Below are 23857 nucleotides of genomic sequence, written 5' to 3'. Positions count from 1 at the left end.
AATATCATTCAATTTTTATTAACTCTTCTCACCACACTCGCATAAATCACAATTTAGATGCACGAGACGCATTAAAAATCCAAAGTAAGAATATGCATGACGTGTATCAATTGCCTACGTAGATTCTCCATTTTCCCGTTCGGTAGTATCGTTGATTTATTGAGTGACGATGTAATAGATTATCGCTTAGGCCTACCAGGTACCGGTAGTGAAAACATGCTTCCGGTGCATTGTCCAACAAGGGATATCCCGTGGAAAAACACGGTTACTATCTATAGTAAAAATGAAGAATTTCCGTGTTTTGGAAAATTCCGCGATATGACAACACCGTACGTAGATACATGTTTAAACCAAAGGTCAAGACAATCCATTAAAGCGTCTTAAGCGGGCTAGAAATGGCATGTTGTTTTATTGTGTTCTTGCGACTACAAGTTGTGATAAATGTGCGCGGGCTATGCTCTTAAATCTCACGCCATAAAATGTTTATTTATATCGAATATGTGAAATAGAAATAGGATTACTTAAAAACTTATACCAATTTAGTTATTAGTCAGATTAGCTTATCTAATAATTCATTATTCATCATCGACTTCGACCCGTTATTCTACTCCATACATGTTCATTTTTGTGAAGGTAATGACTAAATATTTATTTGTAAATCAATTTGTTGAAAAAATACTTGTATCGGTATTTTCTAGCAATACAAATAAATAAGTCAATAATAATTGCATTGAATTTGAGTCCGTGTCCATCCATCCTGTTGGCTTGTCCACCCAAAAGATTAAATTCAAACCAATGCCAAAATCATCAAAACCATTCAAGACGAAGTCATCAAAGTAATTATTTATTTTATTTGATAAAACAGCTTCAATTGAAGAGAAAAATCAGTGGATACATTACTGAAAGATTCAGGATTTAATCGCTATGCGACAGTTTGGTGTCAGATGTTGTAGGGCGACCGTAACAACGGCTGGTGTTAAGACTAGTTACAATTAAATGTATTTCGTGTGATTTAACCAGGCTCCTTAGAATTTAACTTTGACCATAAGACACATGCTTCGATGCTAATCACTCTAGCTTTAGAGCCTGGTTAAGTCGATCATTGTCACCAGTATTCAGTTGGCCGTATTTGCCGTTTCTATTTCACGTAGAAACTGATCACGTGACCGACCCCTTCTCTGTAGACAAGACCACTGGACACCGGTATCAAAACCTACGCCTTTTCCTGAGCTACGAAGGATTAATAGGCCTGTATTTCATGAGCTATAGTTTTGGTAGTCACCTAATCATTCAAAATTAAATCAAAATTAATCAAGTTTAATCACCTAATTAATACGGGATTGATTCAATTAAGTTTAATGATCTAATCTTACCTGTATCGAATAACTATGAAAGTAGGTGTGTGCGGTGTGTACACGATAGCGCACTTCTGAATTCGGCCCTACGATCACCAAATAATTTGAAATTCAAATATCTCATACAAAAGCTTTTCATACGTAGTACATTCTTCAACATTCAACAATGAGTTTTCTTTATCTTACATATTCACCACATAACCCATCTTCCAGTACCAGTACTTTTGTCATTTACAGACTCTCCGTTCGTAATCGGAACCTCAATCAGACAACAGTCAACTTCCCTGTAATCCTGACCATTAATTGTAAATTCGTGTTTCCATTGTCTTTTATTGATGTTGTAACTGTCAACGCTGTTTTCAACTGAACAACTCGCATCGGTAGAATAACCACCGATGATATATATGCGTTTTCCTGTAAGAAAATAATCAAAACGTCATCTTTCTAATGAGAAAGCTATTTTGTCGTGAACTAGACGATGATATTATGTCTACAACCATGGCTAAGCATTCGTAGTACCATATAATAGTTTGTCGGTAAGTCGATACTTCGGTTTATCGGTATGGCGTAATTTTGGTAAGATTGAATATGTAAAATATAGCTGCCAAGCAGCGATGACGGGTTTTCTGCAAAGCAATTCAGAATGATGGGAATTGTAGTAAATTGAAATACCGATAGAATAATATAGCTGCAAAGCAGCGATGACGGGTTTTCTGTAAAGCCATTCGGAATGATGGGAATTGTAGTAAATTGAAATATCGATACATAGAATAAAATGCATTGACAGATTCGAACCTAATATGCAACCACTGTGTAAACGTCAAATATGATTCAGCTTTGAAACTGAACATACGCGGACGTACAATCACAAATATTAATATATTTGACCAGGCATTTATTTTGGCATTCAAACATCATGATACTGTATTATCACCATCCTTAAAAATGGATCTGTCCTATTAAGAACTCATCTTAAGCACCTGCTGAGCCGATAGATTGAGTTAATTCACAGATAAGAACGTATTATGATTTAGAATAGATTTAAGAAGTTAATGTTTTTATTGAATATTTGAATAAATACATATATTGTAGTGTAGATTCAATCAATAAATTATGAATTGATTTGGTCTGGGTTTCCGGCTGATGTTGATTTTGGCTTTTATGGATTACAAATTCTATAGTGTTAAACAATTGATACCTGCAACATGTGTGTAAATCAAACCTATTCCACAAGTTGCGTGTGTTTCGTAATAAACGGGAGAGTCACTCTAGATCTGAGTTATTAGAACTAGGGGTCCAGGGACACCATGCCCACTTGGGAAGTGGTTCCAAATGCTCAACAATCTGAAATTGACATTTTTGGACACTAAAAAAGGTCATAGGACGGCCATCTTGAGTCCGTATCCCAATTTTTGTTATGCTGATGGGCCCAGGGGGCATTCACATATATCCGAAAGATCAAGGTAATTGATCAAAGCAGCTTCAAAATTTCCCTCAAAAAGTTCAAAAATGTGTAAAAAGTGTTGATTTTGGTGAATAACAATGGCTGCCAGTCGGCCATCTTGATTCTGACAGCCAGTTTTTGGGCTGGAGATGTGTCTAGGGTAGATACATGTGTAACCCAAATATCAAGACATTACATTGAAGCGTCTTCAAAACTTCCTGAAATAACTGATTTCTGATGACGGATTGACGACGGACGAAAAGTGAACGCAATAGCCCGCTGGGACTAAAGTCCCAAGTGGGCTAAAAATAATGTTCATTTAGTTATAGAAATTCATTGCCTTTTTGGAGTTTCTGTAATAATATTTGCTCTGCCCTAATTTTTATTATTGTATGAACCAATGATATGCTTTGTAAATATGATGTAATAAAATAAATTTGAATTAAATTTGAACATGAGAATCAAGCATAACTTGTGTTTTTTTCAACTTGTCTTACTTGTCTTTTGTTAACAGTTCCAGAGTTTCAATTACAATCAAATCCAAATTGGCTAAAAAGTGCATAGGACTAAATGAAATGAACCGTTAGTTACTGCAAACCTATTCCAGTGTTATGTCGATCGTGTTGAATCACTTTCCTTGAGTTAAAAGAATCAGATCTTCTATGGTACAACATCGGTCGAAGAGAGATATCTTGGTGTTGACGGTCCTTGACCATCTAACTTCATGCGTTTGACATTGGAATCAGCATCATACCCATTTGAACTGCAAAATATTCAAACAACATGAAAACCTACAGTACATGTATACAGTAATCAAACTTTCACCGATGTTGGATATTTGAATGAACATTAGGTTTATTTCAGTATTCTAAAGCAGGAAATAATAAGCCCAATCAATAGGCCCTATTCCCATTGGAACAATTGTATAATGCCTACAGCTGTACCGTACACTTATCAGTCAAGAATGGAGAAATCGGTATACCAAACCTACGAACAGCAAAATGTACAGGCCTATAATGATTTCTGGTATACAAGCCGTGACCACATTGACTAGTAATGTCAGCAGGTCAGAGAAGGCCTGGCCAAATTTAATCACATGGCTCAAATCAATTAGCCTTTCTGCGTGTGAATACTTCACTGTATTGTGGGATCATTCATTTATTACGTACGCATTTGGGGAGGGGGAGGGGTCAGGGCAATTACGTACTGTAATGCTTAATGTACATGAAAAAATGGCAGATTTTGCGTACAGAGGGGGAGGGGGTTGAAATAATCAAATTTTATGCGTACGTAATAAATGAATATTCCTGTTTTAAAAATAGGCCTATCGAGTGAATTAGTACATAGACTGAATAGACTTTAGATTAGTCCTGGCCAAATCCTATCCATGTTAAAATTGCATCAGTTATAGTAACATCATTGTAGGAGGATGACCGCCGACGAGAGGAAAAAGTTGTGTTTGTAGTACATAGGCATGGTAGGCTTGTCGTACTCACTTAATACCCGGTACTTAAAACGCTGTTGTTACCTGTACGTGACTGTACGCTGATTTCTACAGGTTAGCCGTATGTGAGTATGTTGACGCTCAGACTTGCAATATTGGGATTCGAAACCAAACGAAAAAAAAATCCAGTTGCTGCCCAGTGATTTACCCACTGTGCCACAGAACGTAACTGCAGGGCGGATGAAATTTGATTTACAAATAGCCTAGCCTCACCTAACCCAAACTCTATTCTTTCACGCATGCACGTTTGCAGATTATAGGAACTCACTTACGGCCTTTTTAGGGAACTCACGTACGGTTAACCTGTGGATATCACCGTACAGTCACTGGCACGTACGGGTAACAACTTCGTACTTAAAAAATGGTAATTGGCGGTAAAAGTGCAGATCCGCACCTCTCGTGATTGACGCAATCTGCTGAATGACAGAATCCTGGCTAAAATCTTTCTACTCTCTAGTGAAGATATCTTAAAATTAACCAATGGCAACGTACTGAATTGCTGATGACATTTTGAAACGAAACAATGATATTTAACGTAATTGATTGAACCGTTTACGCGGAGAGGTGCGGAGCTGCACTTTTACCGTATTGGCTACTAGAGGAACTCACGTACGGCGTTAGTAGGGAACTCACGTACGGTTAACCTGTGGAGATCACCATACAGTCACGTACGAGTAACAACTACGTACTTACTGGTATTGGCAACTATATAATAGGCCTATACTATAGACAAATAAATACCCGTACTGCGGTAGGCTTTCTTAGCTTCCACACTTCACAACCGAACCAACTGACCAACCAGTATATTTATTCCCAGTACACACCAACCGGCACAGGCCTAACAACTGTTTGTCAACTGTGTGTACCGTAGTAGGCTATCGATAATCACCTGATACTTTTCTGTCATTTGTTTTCTCTCTCTCTGCTGAGACGAACGTAATTCTAGCAGCCCTCCACGATTCAACGACCTTGATTTAAACTTGATCAATTCAAAATCTGTTTATTGACGCTTTTGGTTACATGAACTGATCAGCAATATACTTAAATGAAATAACCGGAATAACAAGAAATCAAAAATACTAAAGTGGTAACAAACAAATGCCCGTAAACCTGTCAGACACGCGAACGCCGGACTCGTAAACTCTTGGACTCGGACCCGCTGAGCAATAAATTCATAAAATTGACTTTGAAATTGATTGTGGAGAAGAGAGGGAATAATTCGATAGCTCTTCCTCATAAAGAAGAGAGAAATTTCGGAAAGAAAACACAACATGGCTACTAATTGAACGGGGCCAAATTTTCGATGTTTACGGCTCGACAGTGCCTTTATAACGCGGATTTATCAAAATTCCCATGCAGTATCTGGAGATTGAAGTGAGCTGAAGGATATCATACGGATTGTATCGGCGACAGCGGTAAGGTAAGGAAGCCTTTACACTGTTAACAAAAACTATGTGGAAAAGGGGAAAAAAAATAATAATAATCACTCGAATTTCAATAGGGTTTTCTGTGAAGCAACAGAAAACCCTAAAAATGCATTGACACATTCGAACCTAATATGCAACCACTGTGTAAACGTCAAATATGATTCAGCTTTGAAACCGAACCGCGGACGTACGATCAACAAATATGAATTTATTTGACCAGGCATTTATTTTGGCATTCAAACATCATGATACTGTATTATTATTATTATTACTATTAATATTATTATTATTATACATGTTTTAGTGCCCTGTCCAGATTAATGAAACTGCTCCAGAGCACTTACAAATAAAGAAATACGATGTACAATAAAATATGGTGATAAAAACATAACAATATTGAATTTAAAAACAGTGAACATTCAGTAAGACAATTTCAATTGAAGGCAATTCTAAAATAATGTGCTTTTAAATTCTTTTTAAAACACTCAATAGACTTACTGCATTTAAGATGACTAGGCAAGGCATTCCAAGTTTTTGGGCCATAGACTCTAAAAGACTTGTCACCAAATTGGCTAAACGTACGTGGAATAAAAAGTGAATTAAAATTAACAGATCTAAGATTTCGCGATGGTCTATAAAAACTAATCATGTAACAGAGATAATGAGGAGCCTCATTTTTAAGGATAGAAAATATCAAAACACAGATTTTAAAATCTATTCTAAAGCGGACTGGCAGCCAATAAAGGTCTGCTAAAACAGGAGAAATGTGTTCACTTCGTTTAGTGAGGGTAACTATTCTAGCTGCTACATTTTGTACCTTTTGTAATCTGTAAATCTGTGTCGCCGGGATATTAGATAACAAAGAATTACAATAGTCTAGCCTAGATGTAACCAAAGCATGAATAATTGACTTGGTAGAATCCCTAGTTAGATACTTACGAATACGACCAATGTTTCTCATATGGAAATAACAGGATTTTATGACAGATGATACATGATCCGTCATAGACATGGATATTATCACCATGCTTAAAAAATGGATCTGTCCTATTAAGAACTCATCTTAAGCACCTGCTGAGTTGATAGATTGAGTGAATTTACTTACTTTACGTTACTGTAATCCAAATGAAATCTTGAATACCAATTAAAGTTTCTATTGCTTTTAAATTCGATCAAATATGGGCTCATTTTAGATGATTTCTTTAGAATGTTTAAAATCCACATGGATTTGTTAAAGAAAGGTTAGCCTGAATGTATGATTGCGCTTTTAATTCAAGAATTTAAATCAAAAATAAATGCAGACCTATGCTTTGAAATAGCTGCATTTGTTAGAATTGAATTCTTAATTGAATTATATCACCATGAAAAGAAGGAAATTTCGATTTATCTTAAAACTACATAACTATTGACAATTTGTAAACAAATTTAACTCCAATCTCGACTTTAATTGGTTAGAGTTGGGAATCGCTCATTACATTTCACATCCTCAAAGAGTATCTTCAATATCTTCAGATCTTAACTGAGTCACTATAGAACTATACCCAAAACTATAGCGTGTCAGTGAGTAGAGTTTTCACTATAGTTTCTGAGTATGTTTACATCACTGCAAATCTGAAGCGGAGGACGTCCCTTTGGTAAACGCGTATATGTGAATACTACGAAGTGTCTACTTAACCGAATCTGACTAGCTGACGAAGTCAGAAAAAAATTACGTCACTTGACGTCCGGTTTGAAGTTCATGGGGAAATCGGAAGTAGAATTACGTCACGCTAAAATCCGGCATTCCACTAACTAAAATACGGTAACTTATGGATCGGGTTATTTCAGAATGTATTTATTTCATGAAATTTCGAACAAGATTGGGTCGATGAATAGTTTAAAAATGAACCGCATTGATCGATCGAGTTGAATAGCTGAAATTCCCTTAGCAACAGGAGCGAATTCATAATAAAACCGCGGCCGCGGCCCAGTCGGTTCCACACGGTTCGGCGCGCAGGTTCGAATCCCGGAGAATTACGCTCTCGCGCGCGCAGCAGTCATTCCCAGCCGCAGCACTGAAATACGCTTTTTCAATCAAAAGTAATGACCCTAAAAACTGCGGAAAGAGTCGCGTTAGAGTCGTAAAATTTCTCGGCCAGCGCGGCGGCGGATCGGCACGGCGTAGTCTCGCTCTCGAGCAGCAGCAGCAGCAGCAGCAGCAGCAGCAGCAGCAGCAGCAGCAGCAGCAGCAGCAGCAGCAGCAACATCGCGGTCGGCAAAACATAAGTCTCCGCCCCTTATTCACCAAATAAGGAATTCGGTACCGCTGGCCGCGTGCACTGCTTATTTTGAACCGTATTCCCGGAGGATGAGAAAGAAATGTATAATTTTGAGAAATCAATTTTTGTACTGACATTCGCATATCCTGCTAATTCGATTTTTTTTCTAGCAGAAAATAATTTTCCGATTTGTGCGTTTCAACGCGTATTCGATATTTTTCTCTTTGAAGGTAATTAAGAAATGCGTTGTAATCTTCTCGTCTTCCTTTTATTTCCAAATTTGGAGCTAATTTCTAAATTAACTACCAGGTCAAAATTCTTCAATATTGCAAAAACCCCTCTCAGTTTCCACCATAGAAATGTCATTGGTTACGGTTTCACAAAGAGTTTTAAACCATTAAAAAAATGACACTTTATCTAAATCGAAAGAATAATCTTTTTAGCAGACAGTGGTACCGAGACCTAATTTATGAGAAATTTTTCAAGTTTTTTTCTCGCAAAAATTAAACAATCAAATTATATTTGATCTCATAATATAAGATTAGAAAATTATGAGGTTTGATTCATTTCTGAAATTTGGGCTTATAATATAAGCCAAAATTTCAGAAATGAATCAAGAGTTACAGTTTCATCTTCTTTCCTCCCAACTCTGGCATTAATTTTCTAGAGTTTCTAGAATTTTCTTAGTTTTGACTAAGAATTGATTTAATTTCTTCATTAATTCAATGCTTTGGGTCCAACTACAGTACAATTTCAATATGAAATATTGGAGTTGATTCTCTTTCAAGATTCATTAACATTTAAGTGTCACTGATAATATTTTGAGTGTTTTCGTTAGCCCGTACTTGAGGTACTTGAGGTTGTTTTCTCGAATCGCTATGATTTCTTACTATGAAAAATTTAATCAAGCTGTGACGAGGCGGCGTCCGCCACTTAGATTTCATCTATTACATATTTGACGGGCGCCTCAGGCGCCCGGAGGACGTCCCTTTGGTAAACGCGTATATGTGGATACTATGAAGTGTCTTATTAACCGAATCTGACTTACTGACAAAGTCAGAAAAAAATGACGTCAGAGTACGTCCGGTTTGAAGTTCATGGGGAAATCGGAAGTAGAATTACGTCACGCTACAGCCCATTAACTAAAATAAGGCAATTTATGGATCGGGTTAGTTCAGAATTTATTTATTTCATGAAATTTCGAACAAGATTGGGTCGATGAATAGTTTAACAATGAACCGCGTTGATCGAACGAGTTCGAAAATAGCTGAAATTCCCTTAGCAACGGGAGCGAATTCATAATAAACAAACCACGCGCCGGGGCCCGGTTCGGCAGCCATCGCAGGTTCGAATCCCGGAGAATTACGCTCTCGCGCGCGCGTGCGACAGTCAACCCCAGCCGCAGCGCTGAAATATGTAATCATTTATCAAATTTATTGACCCTAAAACTGCGATGAGTCGCGTTGTCGTACGATTTGCTTAAAATTTCACGGCAGCACGGCGGCCCGCGGCGACATCGCGGTCGGCTGACACGTTAGTCTCCGCCCCTTCTTTCACCAAATAAGGAATTCGGTTCGTGGACTATTACTTTTGAGCCGTAGATTCCCGGTACTATACATTCCCGGCGAATAAAAAACAAATAAATATTTTTCGCGAGAGAAATCAATTTTTATATTGACATTTGAATTTTCCTGCTGATAATTTTTTCGATTTTTTTCTGGCAGAAAATAGTTATGCGATCATGCGTTTCAACGCGTCTTCCATTTTTTCTCTGGTACTGTAATTAAAAAATTCGTAGGAATTTTCTCGTCTGCCTTTACTTTTCAAATCGAGCTAATTTCTAAATTAACACCAGGTCAAATTCTTCAATCTTGCAAAAAACCGTCTCAGTTTTACCAATGTCGGTTTTTACATTATGGTTTTACAAAGTGGTTTAAACCATCAAACATTCCTGATACAATCTAAATCGAAATAGTAATCTTTTGAGCAGATGTGGTAAACCGACCTACCCCGGGTAGCCAAAGACCAGTTTATCTTTACTTCAGAAATGGGTAAAGTTTTTGTGCATCTATATTGAACCCTCACAATCACAGCATCTATTATCCCTCACAATCACCGCTTCTATATCACCCTCACAATCACAGCATCTATATCACCCTCACAATCACAGCATCTATTTCACCCTCAAAATCACAGCATCTATATCATCTTATTGCCGATTGTCGAATCTAGAAATGGTCGACTATCAGGTTTCTGGTTGCCGATTGCCGATTGTCGACCCGAAAAATGGTCGACTATCAGGTTTCTGATTGCCGATTGCCGATTGTCGACCCGAAAAATGGTCGACTATCAGGTTTCTGATTGCCGACCCGAGAAATGGTCGACTATCAGGTTTCTGATTGCCGATTGCCGATTGTCGACTTCTGAAAATTACTTCACGTGCCTCTTTCTATCGATCTGCGCGTATTAATAAGCGCATAGCGAGCACCGAAGGCGCGAGCTGGAAGCTCCTTAAGTTAATCGCGCGTATGAGGCAAATTCAAATTTTCTATATTTCTCCATACCGTCCTTCTCAAAAAGTGTAGTTTACATCCGGGACACATGGGCATTGGCTAAATCGCGGCAACGAAAATGACGGTCACGGTCGGACTTTCGCCGCGTCCCGCGGGTAGTTTAAATAGCTGAATGAAGGATAACAAAATTATTTTGTGTAATTTTCAGAATATTTACAAAGAATATTCACAAAATATTGTCAAAAAATGTAATTTTTAGTTCGTATTTCTCCGTAGAAACCGATTGGAAGACTGCATTCGAATCCCACAAAAAGCACAGTCCCTTAGCAACGGGTCGAATTTTTTAGAATAACAAGTGCGCCGGTTTCACAGCATCACTAAGGGTCGAGTCCCGGAGAATAACGCGCGCGCGCGGTCCGCGTGTTACAAAATGACCATCCCGCTCCACACAAGTACTGAATAATCAACTCAAAATTTTGCCAATCCCTAGGAGTAAAATGCCGTGCGTTTTTTAACATATCGTATCTTTATGTGTTTTTTACTCCCGTTTTTCAAACGTTATTCCCTTTTCCGTTTCGAGTAAAATACGTATACGCTATAATCCGTACTTAGAATACCGTTGTTCCATTAATTCCGAACCCATGCAACCCGTTGTAATACTTAGGAACAAATCTTTAGTGTAAAACATATAAAACTATTTATTTTCGTGTAATCGATAAAACAATGGCTCTCAATATGAAATCAACATTCCCAACCCACGTTGTTTTTCGCAGAAAATGATTTTTTTTTAAATTTAATCACGGGTCCCTTCATTCGCTCGAAGGTCTATCATATGTTGGGTGATTTAAAAAAAAAATTAATCACGGGTCCCTTTATTCACTCGAAGGTCTATCGTATTTTGGGTGACTTTCTTTGGTCACGCCACCGGGTGTCTTTCTTCAGCAAAACCTACATTTTTTGCAATGTAGAACTTGCGGGAATAAATTTATTGTGTAAAACATATACTGTTAAAGCCGTTCGAAGAACATATCTGACGAAACAGAAGGATTTATTGTCGTATGAAAGATAAAACAAACAAGGCTTTCAATTTGTAATCAACACTCCCAAAGCATGTTTTTTTCGCAAAAAATGAATTCCTTTTCTATACATGTATTTGATCACGGCGAATCTTCGCTCAAATGGATCTTCGACATTTTGGGTGATTTTCTTTGGTCACGGACTACACCGAACACAGGTGCCCCTGCGAAACCTATGTTTTTTTACAATGTAGAATTCTATATAAGTTGCCGAAAGGGCACTCGCCTCTATTTATTCATTAAAACTTAAGACTGGCTGTGCGCTTCACCAAGTTTCGACTTTGACATATTATCAGCAGTGGCATCAATGTCAGTTCAAGTTCAAGTCCGAATCCGTAATTTACACTCCGATCATGCAACACGAAAAGCCGCCATATTTGTTATGTCGCTTCACTACAACTATTTTTTGAGGCGACTAGTCAAAAGTTTTGAGTTACTACGATCGTCAAAAGCTACTTAGGATTACAAATATTGCAAACAATAGTTAACTCTATCTGATTACAGAACATTCAGTTAGAGGTAAGTTGATGGTGTTTTGAGGAGTGAAATAGACGCTCAAAGCCTCGTCCCTCAAAATGAGGGACGAAAATTAACCTTCTATGAGCACTTTCGTCCTAGACGTTGTTTGTAGAACGACGGCTTGGTAGTACACTAAAAATCCCGTCATTAAAAATATAGTCCGTTTCCGCAGCAATATTCGCATACGATCCATGACGACTGCACTGGCATCAGGTACTACCAGGGAATACGATCGGAAATATGTTGATCGCTGGATGTGAATAGCGATTTCAAAGTAGTTCAGAGAAAAACAGTTTTGCAGTAGTACATACTGACAAGCAGAGACCAGTTAATGTGTCTATTCTCACTACGTGGCGCAGCGGACAGATGGAAGTAATCAGTTTGGCTTTGGTTTTCCTCGCTGTCGGACGCCTCGCTGTGGTGGTTCACGGCTTGGCTTTGTGCTGTGATTATGTACTTTTGTTGAACTGTGTGTCCTCTTTTGTGCAGTTTGGAGTCTGTCGTCCGGGGTATTCCACTGTCTGTGGAATAGGGGGTAGTCCACTGCGTGTGGTCAGATCCAATGTGTTTGGATATATTTTTGAAGCCCACTGTGTGCGGGCGTCCAATGTGTTTGGACAAAATCTTTAGCGATCCAATGTGTTTGGATAGATTTTGAAGCCCACTGTGTGCGGGCGTCCAATATGTTTGGACAAAATTGCTGTAGCCATGGGTGCGGAGGGTGTGTGCGTCACAGGACTGTGCGTCTTGTTGCTTGCTCGGTGCGGGATGAGGGATAACTCGAGAAGTCAGGGTTGTTGGTTCTCCATATTCTAAGTGTGTTTCGGTATACTACGTTGGTCCCACTTTTGTAAGATTTATCGGTCAGGGAGTTCGTCTATCATTTCGGTTTTCTGATCTGTTTCGGTGATTTTATTTAGCGCATTTCGATTCCGTGGACAGTTTAGTCGCGCTCAATGCTTAATTTAGTTTGCTCCGTTCGTGCAGGATGCGTGACAAATACATTACATTTTGCAGTTTTACGCGAGCACTCAGATCTTAGCATTTTCATATTTCTTGTTTATGGCTGGTCAGCTTCGTGTTGCGTTTGCCCTTGTATTCCAAGGGTTTTACTTGTTGGTCAACTTGTCTTTTAACGTTTTCCGAGGTGTAAATAAAATTGCAAAGGATTTGGGCGTCTGAAACCTGTCGATTGTTTACGCAGCTGGTAATAAAGTAAGATCGTTGAACAGTTTCAATTTGTTGTTTTATTGCATCATGTTTTCAATTCTCTAGCTGCCGGGCCACTTAGTGCTCGTTGTCATGGCTTCGTGTTGGCTGGGGGTTGGTATAGTATACTCCTTTTAGTTGCCTTTTGGATACGGTGCGATCTGTTTTGAGGGTGTGGATTCTATTTTCGATGATTGTGGTTACCAATGGGTAACTATCGAGGGGTTGCTTTTCCTTCCCTCTGGTCGTGTTACCGCGGCTGATGAAGCTTACAAACCATTTCACGTAAAAATATTTTATCTTTGAGCGATTAGGGAGGTTCAGTCCCGTAAGGCTTTTATATGATCTCAATATTGCTTCTTTGCGCTCGCCGTTTTGATCTAATTCTTAACTCCCCTTTATGGTTTGGGTTTGGGTTTTGAGATGTTAGTTTTTGGGTTTTATGGCTTGTCTTTTCGGAGTGTTTGGTGCGTCGCTCGGGCAGTACCGGTTTTCCCCATATCTATATATTTCTGTAGTATGTCCGCACAACAGGTAGTGAGAATATTATACTATTGTAGACAGTTGAACCATTCAAAATTTTTGTCACACAAACTGAAATCATAAAAAACGGACAAAACAATTTCAGTCATAATCATAAAACGAATAGGCTATAATCAGTCCAATACACTGTTGGAGCTTCTCACATGTCAGGAAATCTAAGGTGGGCATACGGATACGGAAACCCCACGATCATGACCTTTTAGCATTATGTATAAGTAACGTCCGTACATAAGAAACATCCATTCATTTTAAGCTAACGCCCGGGCAAAGCCATTTGCGTCCATCCAATAAACGAACGTTGGACGGTACGAACCGGTGTAGTGTTTTTACTTTATAAAGAATGCAATTTACAGTCATTTGATACATCGATAATATACATCTAAGTCAAAATTCTATCAACATTAGACCTAAAATTACCACACTTCCTAATTTCGTATGCTTAATTACATATTAATATTCAGCACAGAAAACTAAATGCACTTACCCGATTGACGTACATACATCAAAATGGTACGGACTCCAGCCGTATCCTTATCACTGTAGCAAGCTTGAACCGAAGAACACAAAATGGGCCCGTGCTACGATTCTATTTTTACTTTGAGATCATTCTTTGAAAATACGAAATGTCACCCTCTGGACAAATGTCTAATTGAGGCCATTCAAAGTTGATACCTTTTTTCTCATCCAAACCTCTTTTCTAGACATGACGAGGGCGGGCGATTTTTTGTTTATGAGCTTTTTTAAAGTGGAAATAAACTCGTATTTTTCAGATTTTCCAAGGAGACGGGGCGGGAGGTTTCTTCTTTTTTATATCCACTGTGAAGTTCATAACGGTACCTAAACTATGAATAAACAAAGAACACTGTGCTCATTTTCTCTTGATTAACTGGTTCATTAGAATACAAGAACAAAACTTACTGAAGGTCTCTTTTACACGAATATTTTACTTGCTCTATTACTTGATCATTAAGTGCAGTACTAATGCACAATATTGATTATCGATAAAAAGATGACTGTGCAACGCGTGAAGTGTTTTTATTTCAAAAAGAAAGAGACGACCGTGTCATAGAAATGACCCCTGGAGACTAAAACGACGAGTCAGGAGTCTACCTGAAGGTTCGAATTTTTTTGACGAAGTTGAAATCTGGACATGGGTATTTACACAAAAATAACTGACAAACAGGCAGAAAAGTATTGTCCCCGTAACACTGGTCTACTGGTTATCAACAAACATACGTATTTAAGGCGAATGCATGCTGGATGCTTTCCTTGAGCCGTGAACTAGCTTACGATATTCAATCCAAATCCGTCAGCAAGCAGAACGGCTATCATACAGGTATTTCGAATTGCTTAATGCAGTACGTACGTAGTAAAATGAACAGATTCACAACAGACCGTAAGGAATCTGACGCGTATGGTGGCTGATTCGGCCCATACAAAAAAAAAAATTCTGTACGCCTAGAGCAACGATTGCAAAAAAATTCACATTTGCCCGTTTTTTGGTTTTCTTGCACAAGAATTTAAAAAGTTTGGTTTTCTCACGCGAGAATTCAAAAATTTTGGTTTTCTCGCGTGAGAAAACAAAACATTTTGGTTTTCTCGCCCGAGAATTCAAAAAGTTTGGTTTTCTCGGGCGAGAATTCAAAACTTTTGGTTTTCTCGGACGAGAATCCAAAACTTTTGGTTCTCTCGCATTCTGGTTTTCTCGCGCGAGAATTCAAAAAGTTTGGTTTTCTCGCACGAGAATTCAAGACTTCTGATTTTCTCGCGCGAGATAACAAAACATTTTGGTTTTTTTCGCGCGAGAATTCAAAAAGTTTGTTTTTTATTGCACGAGAATAAATGTTTTTCTTTTACGTGCGAAAGATAGAAACGCGCTACTTTTCAAATTGATTATAGGGTGGCAAGATTTTCGATCTTTCGATCTTAGATAAGGGGTCGTATTCGATATCTCGTTCTAGAGTCTGATATTCGAAGAATTTTCCAAGGAGCCATGTCACGCTGACAACTAACGGTTTGTAGGGTGGCTGATAAGGGAAATACGTGAAAAAATACGAATAAGCAAATGAGGGCGACATTACGGAAAAACGACAAAACTAAAATAACGCGACAAAACAACAAATTTGGTTTTGTCACCCGCGAAATTTCATTCTTTTGGTTTTGTCACCCGCGAAAATCCAATATTTTGGTTTTTTCGCCAGCGACAAATCATTAGTTTGGTTTTTTCGCCCGCGACAATTCAATATTTTGGTTTTGTCGCCCAAAACAATTCATTTTTTTGTCGCGCAAAACAATGAATTGTCGCGGGCGACAAAACAAACTAGAGGACCAAAGGTCCAGTGCTCTCGCGCTCCTGTTTTATTAACACAGTACAATTTTGAATTTTTAAGTAACAGAGGAAGTATTTTTCCTCTCAAAGATTGATTTATACTGAGCAAAGCTTAATTTAGTTTGATATATATTTTGCTGAATAAAATCAAATTGGATTTGTTCGTAAGCACATGGCTGATTAGTATATCACAACATCCACGCCTACGGCAGCGACCTGAGAGAACGCTATTTGCCAACCCTTACATAATTGTCAAAGATAAATTTTCTGTTGTGCATTTGAAAAGTCCTTCCATAAACTGAGTCAATTCAAGATTTTACAAAAATCAAACTTGAAATCCTATTTTAGTCGTAAAACGAACCTGTTTTAAGCCTATATTAAGACGACGATACCGCGACCGCCGGTTTCATGTGAACAGCTGTTGCTTGACTCTGATTGGTTCTTTAGACTTATTTTTTTCGCGAGGACTTAATTTCTGTCAAATTGGCCTCGCGATTATAGTATTTAGCTATATTAATCAGTATAAGGACTCAATCAAGTATTCACAAAGTTATTTCTCTGGAAACGATTTTGCTGTTTTCGTGCCTCTAAAAGTGATGTAGAGCTAAAAACGATCCCTTACCGGTGACACGTGCGGTTTCGTCCACACAGCAATAAAACGCAATGCTGACGGCTGACTACATTGTCATTTCATTTCATTTCATTTATTGTAACTTTTGTACTAAGTGTAGTGTACAAATATAATTCAGTACAATAATATAATATAGTGACAATACATACATAAATAACAGTGAATAGTACCGGTGTAGTAATTTAAGGGGGATACATCTAAAGGTTCAAAGGCTACTTTCAGGAACTAACATAATTTGACCAGAGTATTTTTCGAGGAGGCGAAAAGGGTTCTCAATTCATAATGACTAGGTCTCGTCATATTCATCCGCACAGACACGAATGCATAAACAACTCACTAATCGAAAAATACTTTAATCACGACAATTCATTTATTCATAATTCAGCATAATCACTGCGGAATCATAAGTGCCAAAATGTAAATTAGCCCTAAAATTATGGAACTATTTGTTCAGCGCGCATGCATACATGTATGTGCTTCGCACGACAGGTAACATACACAAGCGATTTCCAGGCATCGTCATAATACCTCTCTCGTTGCTCCAGAGCTAAAAATGAATTGTCGCGGGCGACAAAACGAAAATAATGAAATGTCGCGGGCGACAAACAAAACCAAAATTATTGTTTCGTCGCGTTATTTTAGTTTTGTCGTTTTTCGAGGAGGAAATCAAAATCATTGTACATGTGGGTATTGAATATAATCCTAGAAAAATTTGGTAGAAGTCCGCTAAATGCTTTAGGACCGTTAGGCCTTTAGTGACTTTTAGGGATTAACTTTAACTTTTTATTAATAGTTATAGTAATACTATGATAGTAATAGTTATCTTTATAGTAACATTAATAGTAATACATAGTTACAATGAAAATGATAATAATCCGCAGAATAACAAAAGCATTTGTTTCGAAAGCAGCAGAAAACTCTATAATCATGGGAATAACAATGGGTTTTCTGTGGGACAGCCAGGAAATCCTAAATACAAGTATCGGCAAAAACAGACCTAACTTCACTGTACCCGCCATGCATCGAGGTTGAGGCATGTCCAACATTCGTTGCCAGGGATATTCCCCAAACGACACGTGCTTCTTTCCATCATTTCGACGTAATGAAAATTCATAAAAACCTGAAAGTTCAGCAAAATTACATCAGTACTTAAACTCACGGAATGTTTAATCATGAAACTACATTGTATTTATTTACAACTCGAGTTGATTCTAAAATATGGCCGTTCTGTCTTTCGGATGATTTCGAAGAACCCAAAATTGGAGTACGATTAAAGCAGCTAAGATGATGGTACTTACGATTACTGGCTTGGGGTCCATTCATTTTTGGTTCTTTTCTCCTACTCTTGCGTCTATGTTCTTCAATCGCGTACAAATTACTATCTGTTAAACCTATAAGATCGATCACAAAAAGGTAAATGCATCCATTCAAAGAATAAGTTCGTCGTTACCATCTTTATATATTGACGAATTTAAATTGATTAATAATCATCCTTTGGTATAAAGATAAATGGATGACAAAGAAAAAACAATCGAACGCTCGAAACAAATGAAATTTCCAGTCAAAAATGTCACAGTAACAATCATATCGATTCGCAACTAGCTGCCCATTTAGGCTTAAACTATCGGCGATGTTTTAACATAGTTTCTCTTACTGCTACATTCTACATTTTGCGGTACAAGATATTCCAAGGATAGAGCCTCGTTGTAGTTGGATTGCTTTTCATTTTCCGAAAAGAAAAATCAAAATGAAATTGAAATTTCGAATTTTGTTACACTAACTCTGAAGGGCACTTTGAAAATCGTTGGGGGTTCATTCGCTACCCCTGACCCCCACTCGACACGAGCCTTGTGAAGAAATACCTGAATAATATCTTTTACGGAGTTGTCTTGTAAAAATACAATGCATCTTCTATGCATTAATTCATTTTTCAGACATATATTCACATTCGGATATTTGTTATCATGTCCCCAGAATGCCTCAACAAAAATGATATGATATGAAAATTTTGAGTATTTATGTACGATTTTGTAAGAATACAAGCTAACAGAAATCTTATCTCAAGTACGTACCTCCAAAAACAAATATTCTATTCTTCACCGCCAAAATCGAATGGCAGCTTAGATTAACGGGTAGCTTGCAGGACTGGTCAATTTTATGTAGTTCATTCCATCCGAATTCCTCTGCATCGTCTGACTCATGTCTAGCTTGTTTGCTCAATGGAGCATATGTCCTGTACGTATATAATGTAATATATGGTTGATATTTCATTTACACTCAAAACCATTACAGGTACCGGTATTAGAGGGGGGAAATCATTAATAAACTTGTTAACATCAACAAAAAGATACAATAGAGTGACTATTTATGGCTCTAAACATACATAGATATAACATGTAAAATGTTCACATTTGAATGGAAATCCAATAATGTGATTCCTTTCCTGGATGTTCTTAATATACACAATTGTTTTGATCGTCTCCGTTTTTCAGTTTATCGGAAAGCTACCCACTCTAATTCATATTTTGCATTTCTTTTCCTTTGTTTTAATATCAGGTTGTCTGTAGCCCAAGGGTTGTTTCTTCGGGCTCTAAGAATTTGAGACCCTGTATTTACTGACTCTGAAATTTTATATGCACGCAATTGTCTTAACAAATTTCGCTTATCAAGATTACGTCTTAGACCTCGCGCTTCGTTAAGCTAAAAGGTCCCTTGAACCTAATTTTATCCGTGTTGACTCTAACTCTGTTCAACGTAAGTCTCGCATTGTTGTCCCTTATGCCCTGTGTTTAGACAAATTGAAACCCACTCTCAAAGCGCTTAACACTGATATTATATTCAAGTATGATAATAAAATCTCTAGTCATTTATCCAAAAATAATACTTTGTCCAATACTCATGCCGGTGTTTATAAAATCCCTTGCCTAGATTGTGATAAATTTTGGTGAAACCAGTCGCTCCCTCAGTATTCGTATTAAAGAGCATAAGATACAATAAATCAAAAAACCCCTAAGTGCTGTGGCTACCCATGTTTGGGATACTAATGGTCATCAATTATATTCAAATATATTTTTATTTTTTATCGTTATTGAAACAGTAATATAATGAATCTATAAGATAAATATCATATTCTTTACGCAGTACTAGAATGACAATATAATTCTTTAGAATGATACTAGTTAAATAACTGGTATCATTCTAGTATCATTCTAAAGACTTATATTATAATGACAATATAATTCTTTAAAATGATACTAGAATGATACTAGTTAAATAGCTAGTATCATTCTAGTATCATTCTAAAGAATTATATTGTACAATTTTACAAGTATCATAAAAATGAAACAATTGTTTCATACTATAAAATGAAAATGAAACTCATCCTGAAATCATTATAATAAATTTCATTTTCTCTTGATTTCTGTAAATAAGATGTAATAAATTTAATATATTTTCACTCATTTAATTAGAAAAATATTTATTTGACTTATTCATTAGCTAATCTGATTCAATAACTTCTTCATCATCATTTTTATGCCCATTTCCATTTAAATTTTTAAATTTCTTATTCGATTTCATATTTTCATTAATCAGATCTTTACTAATATTCTCATAATAAAAGTATAGCGCAGCTAATATTAATCCTCCAGCAACTAAATAATGCTTCAAATCACTTTTCCAGTTGGAATGAAACCATCCATTTATTTATGAAAAAATTTAAAGATTTGTTAATATTTGCTAGTTTTAATTTCAATATTTCATTAATCATTTTCAAAATATTAAACTTTTATATGTTAATTTATTCTAAATCATTTCTATAGCGAAAAATTGATTCGATATGTAAATAGTTTCATCATTATGAATTAAAATTAGATGGCGTAATTTATTTCTAAAATATTTAGGTTCAATGAAATCAATATTATATTCAGAATTATCTTTCAATAGTTCTAAACGTTTGCATTCTTTAATTTTCATATTGTTAAGTTGATGTTTTCTAAAATAATCAGTTTCTTTACGTATATCACATACATTAATAAAATCATTAGAATTTATCTTTAAATATTCAGTATACTTTTTTATCAATTCAAAACCCATTTTATCAATTATTTCAAAATGATTATGCGATATTTTCTGAACTTGGAAAATAGGTTTTTCTAATTTTGATAAAATAAGGTGTCCATCAGGACTATGAACACCTTTTTTAACTTTACTAATTTTTCCTATCGAAGAAAATTCAAAATAAATATCATTTAATACATCTAATTGTTATGTTTTAATCACTAGTTTCAAATAAACCTTGATCTGTAAAAATATAACTGAAATAAAGAGCATTTAAACATTTACACTTCGTTAAAAAACCTCTAATTTCAAAAACTGCATTATTTTCAATTCCAGATATTTTAGGAGTAAAATCATTTATTTTACTTCAGGAATTATTTCAACTTTTTTAAATACTGCCTCATATCAAAATCTTCTTCAATATCAAGTGCATCTAATTTATAAGAAGGTTTAGATTTGATATAATATCTCTTTTTTAAAGTTGTGAAATTTATTCCAGTTTCACGTAATTTAAATCTAAATATGAATTTATTTAATACTGTAAACATCGAATTAGTGGAAGATATAACAGTTGATCCTTCAGTTTTGATATATTTTTTGCCTCAATAATGAATTCTGATTTATCATCATTTTGAGTAATTGTTATGTATAAACATGGGATATCTTTGATTGTAAACAGGATGTAAAGAGGATTCTTCAATATTTTTACTTATCCTAGATTTATATCCAATAAATTATTTGCTAATAAATCCCCATAATAACAGAAATAAAAGCATTTTTCAATCAAATCATAAATACATACAGTCTGTTTTACCCCCTCAAATAACGATTTAAGTTGTAAATATGCAGGTGAATAGTAATAATATAATTAAGTATTGTTTGATTTTTTCCTCCATTTTTAATCCTCTTTTAAATGAAATTCTTTTAAATTCAATTTCGATTCTAATTAATCCGGTTTCAATTAAATTTTTCAAATGATTATTTCAACCTTTTTTGATAGGAATTAATGTAACTCATTAAATTTGAACCAAAATTTATATTTACACCAGATTTGAATTGACATGCTGTTTTATTATAGATTTTCATTTTATCATCCTTATTTAATGCTGAAACACAACTATTAAAAAATTCTTTTAGAACTTTATATTTTCTATTTTCGAACATTTGAAAATAATGATCCTTTAAAATCTTGTGTAACATCTACATGTAATATATTATAATTTTTTTCATTTAATAATCTTTCAATGTCATCCATTTTCTGAATTAATTCATTTAAATTTTGGTTGCGTAATGAAATTTTAAATACTGCTATATAATCTGTTAATCTTAATTCCTGATTAATTCTACTTAAGATGATTTTGAATTATCATCATGAACTGTTAAAACACGTGTAATTTTTAAAGCTTAATTATCTAATATGATATTTTCTTGATTAAAACATTCCTTAATTTCATAATGTGTAATTTTTCTCCGATTAACGTTAAGAAAAGTTGTTCTATTTTCTTTAATAATTTCTTGTTCTAACATGATTCTATATAGCATTATATTATCACAGAATATATCTGAAGTTTCAATTAATTCATTTTTATCTGATTTATAATACTCATTTATGTTTGCTCCTGAAATATCAGCTAACTTATCATTAACAGTTGAATAACATAATATTGAATATATATATTTAGAGCGTTCGGCTCTGGGAAGCCAGGTCGTGGGTTCGAACCCCGTACATTGCCGTTAAGTGTCCTCGGGCAAGACACTTATCCTCGTTGCCTCTCTCCACCCAGGAGTAAATGGGTACCTGGTCTGATAGATGACTCCTGAGCGCCTAGCAGCTGCTCGGATGTTACCTCTCCCCAGGGAGAAATGACTGATACATGGAATAGAGTTATAGGCTGGGGGTAATAATACCAAGTTTGGAGCGCATTTGAACAGACTAGTTCGGATACCTGCGCTATATAAATGTCAGTTATCATTATTATTACTATCGTACGAGATACTAATTTTCCATTTCATGTAGGAGCGCGTAAGCCGATCGTACGTGCGATCATTTGAGGGCTTGACTATTTCTTTAATCAAATCCTCCAAAAGTTTATGAGTTGAAATATATGAATGACATACGTGGCAAAAAATCAATATTTCAAAATTTTTCGTATGGTCAATTATCCATCTTAACCACTGGTTCCCCCGTGCCGATAAACACGTTGAAACACTAGATACACGAATAAAAAATGCGGAAACGCTGTCAGAAATTGATTCAATCTTGTAGATGTAAAATCGTAGAAAAGGTGCCCATGTTAACGAGTTCCGGTAGGCTATTTGACGCTGTTTTTGTCTGTAGGTTGAGAGCCGCGAACGCTGATACAGCGAGTGCAGTGCGCATGTGTGGATTGTGTTTACAAACAGAATGAGAAGCATTGCACACTGCAAACAGGATGGCGGAAACTGTCTTGTGAAAAAAGTCGTCCCAGGCAACTATCGCGGCCAAACATACTGATCGTAAAATTGCAATTGTTTATCGGCACCCATAGCGGATAAGTTATGAATATGTACAAAAAATATGTATGATATTCGGCATTTATTGCCAGTTTCAATGTTGCGCCATTCTCGCGAGATTTTCAACAACACGGAAGTAACATGTGATAAATCATGACTTGAATTGAACTACTACCTACCTCATTATTGTTCCAAAACCCAAACGTTCCGCACTGACTACAAATTATAATATAATTTTAGAAATGGCCATAATTTTAACTTAAGTTGTATCATTATTATATCAGATCTTTCAATTGTGATTGCTATAATGGTTTTGTAAACGGCCATTTAGGCTTCATGTTTCGTCTGCAATTCACGGCAAATAGTTATGTGACTACGCAAATTTATAGGTTTTTGACCGCTGTACACTCAATCGGGATAGTTCGTAACTAGCTTCACCACGGTATTATCATTTATTCACATCCTCGCCATATCACATCATCTAGTTATATTGTGCC

The 23857-nt window shown here is 36.2% G+C and overlaps 1 protein-coding gene across 1 annotated transcript; it reads right to left on the bottom strand.

Moving 5' to 3' along the window:
- Positions 1-891: 891 nt before the first annotated feature.
- Positions 892-19134, bottom strand: LOC141900400 (uncharacterized). Its single transcript, XM_074787281.1, has 4 exons — positions 18881-19134; positions 18107-18199; positions 17806-17928; positions 892-1769 (listed from the first exon to the last, which is right to left on the bottom strand). The coding sequence occupies exons 1-4, from the start codon at positions 19077-19079 to the stop codon at positions 1546-1548; spliced, it is 639 nt and encodes a 212-aa protein (XP_074643382.1). The 5' UTR covers positions 19080-19134; the 3' UTR covers positions 892-1545.
- Positions 19135-23857: the final 4723 nt, after the last annotated feature.

Source organism: Tubulanus polymorphus, chromosome 2, assembly GCF_964204645.1.
Source record: "Tubulanus polymorphus chromosome 2, tnTubPoly1.2, whole genome shotgun sequence".
In the NCBI taxonomy this organism is placed as follows: Eukaryota; Metazoa; Nemertea; class Palaeonemertea; order Tubulaniformes; family Tubulanidae; genus Tubulanus; species Tubulanus polymorphus.
This window is presented reverse-complemented; position numbering and strand designations above follow the sequence as displayed.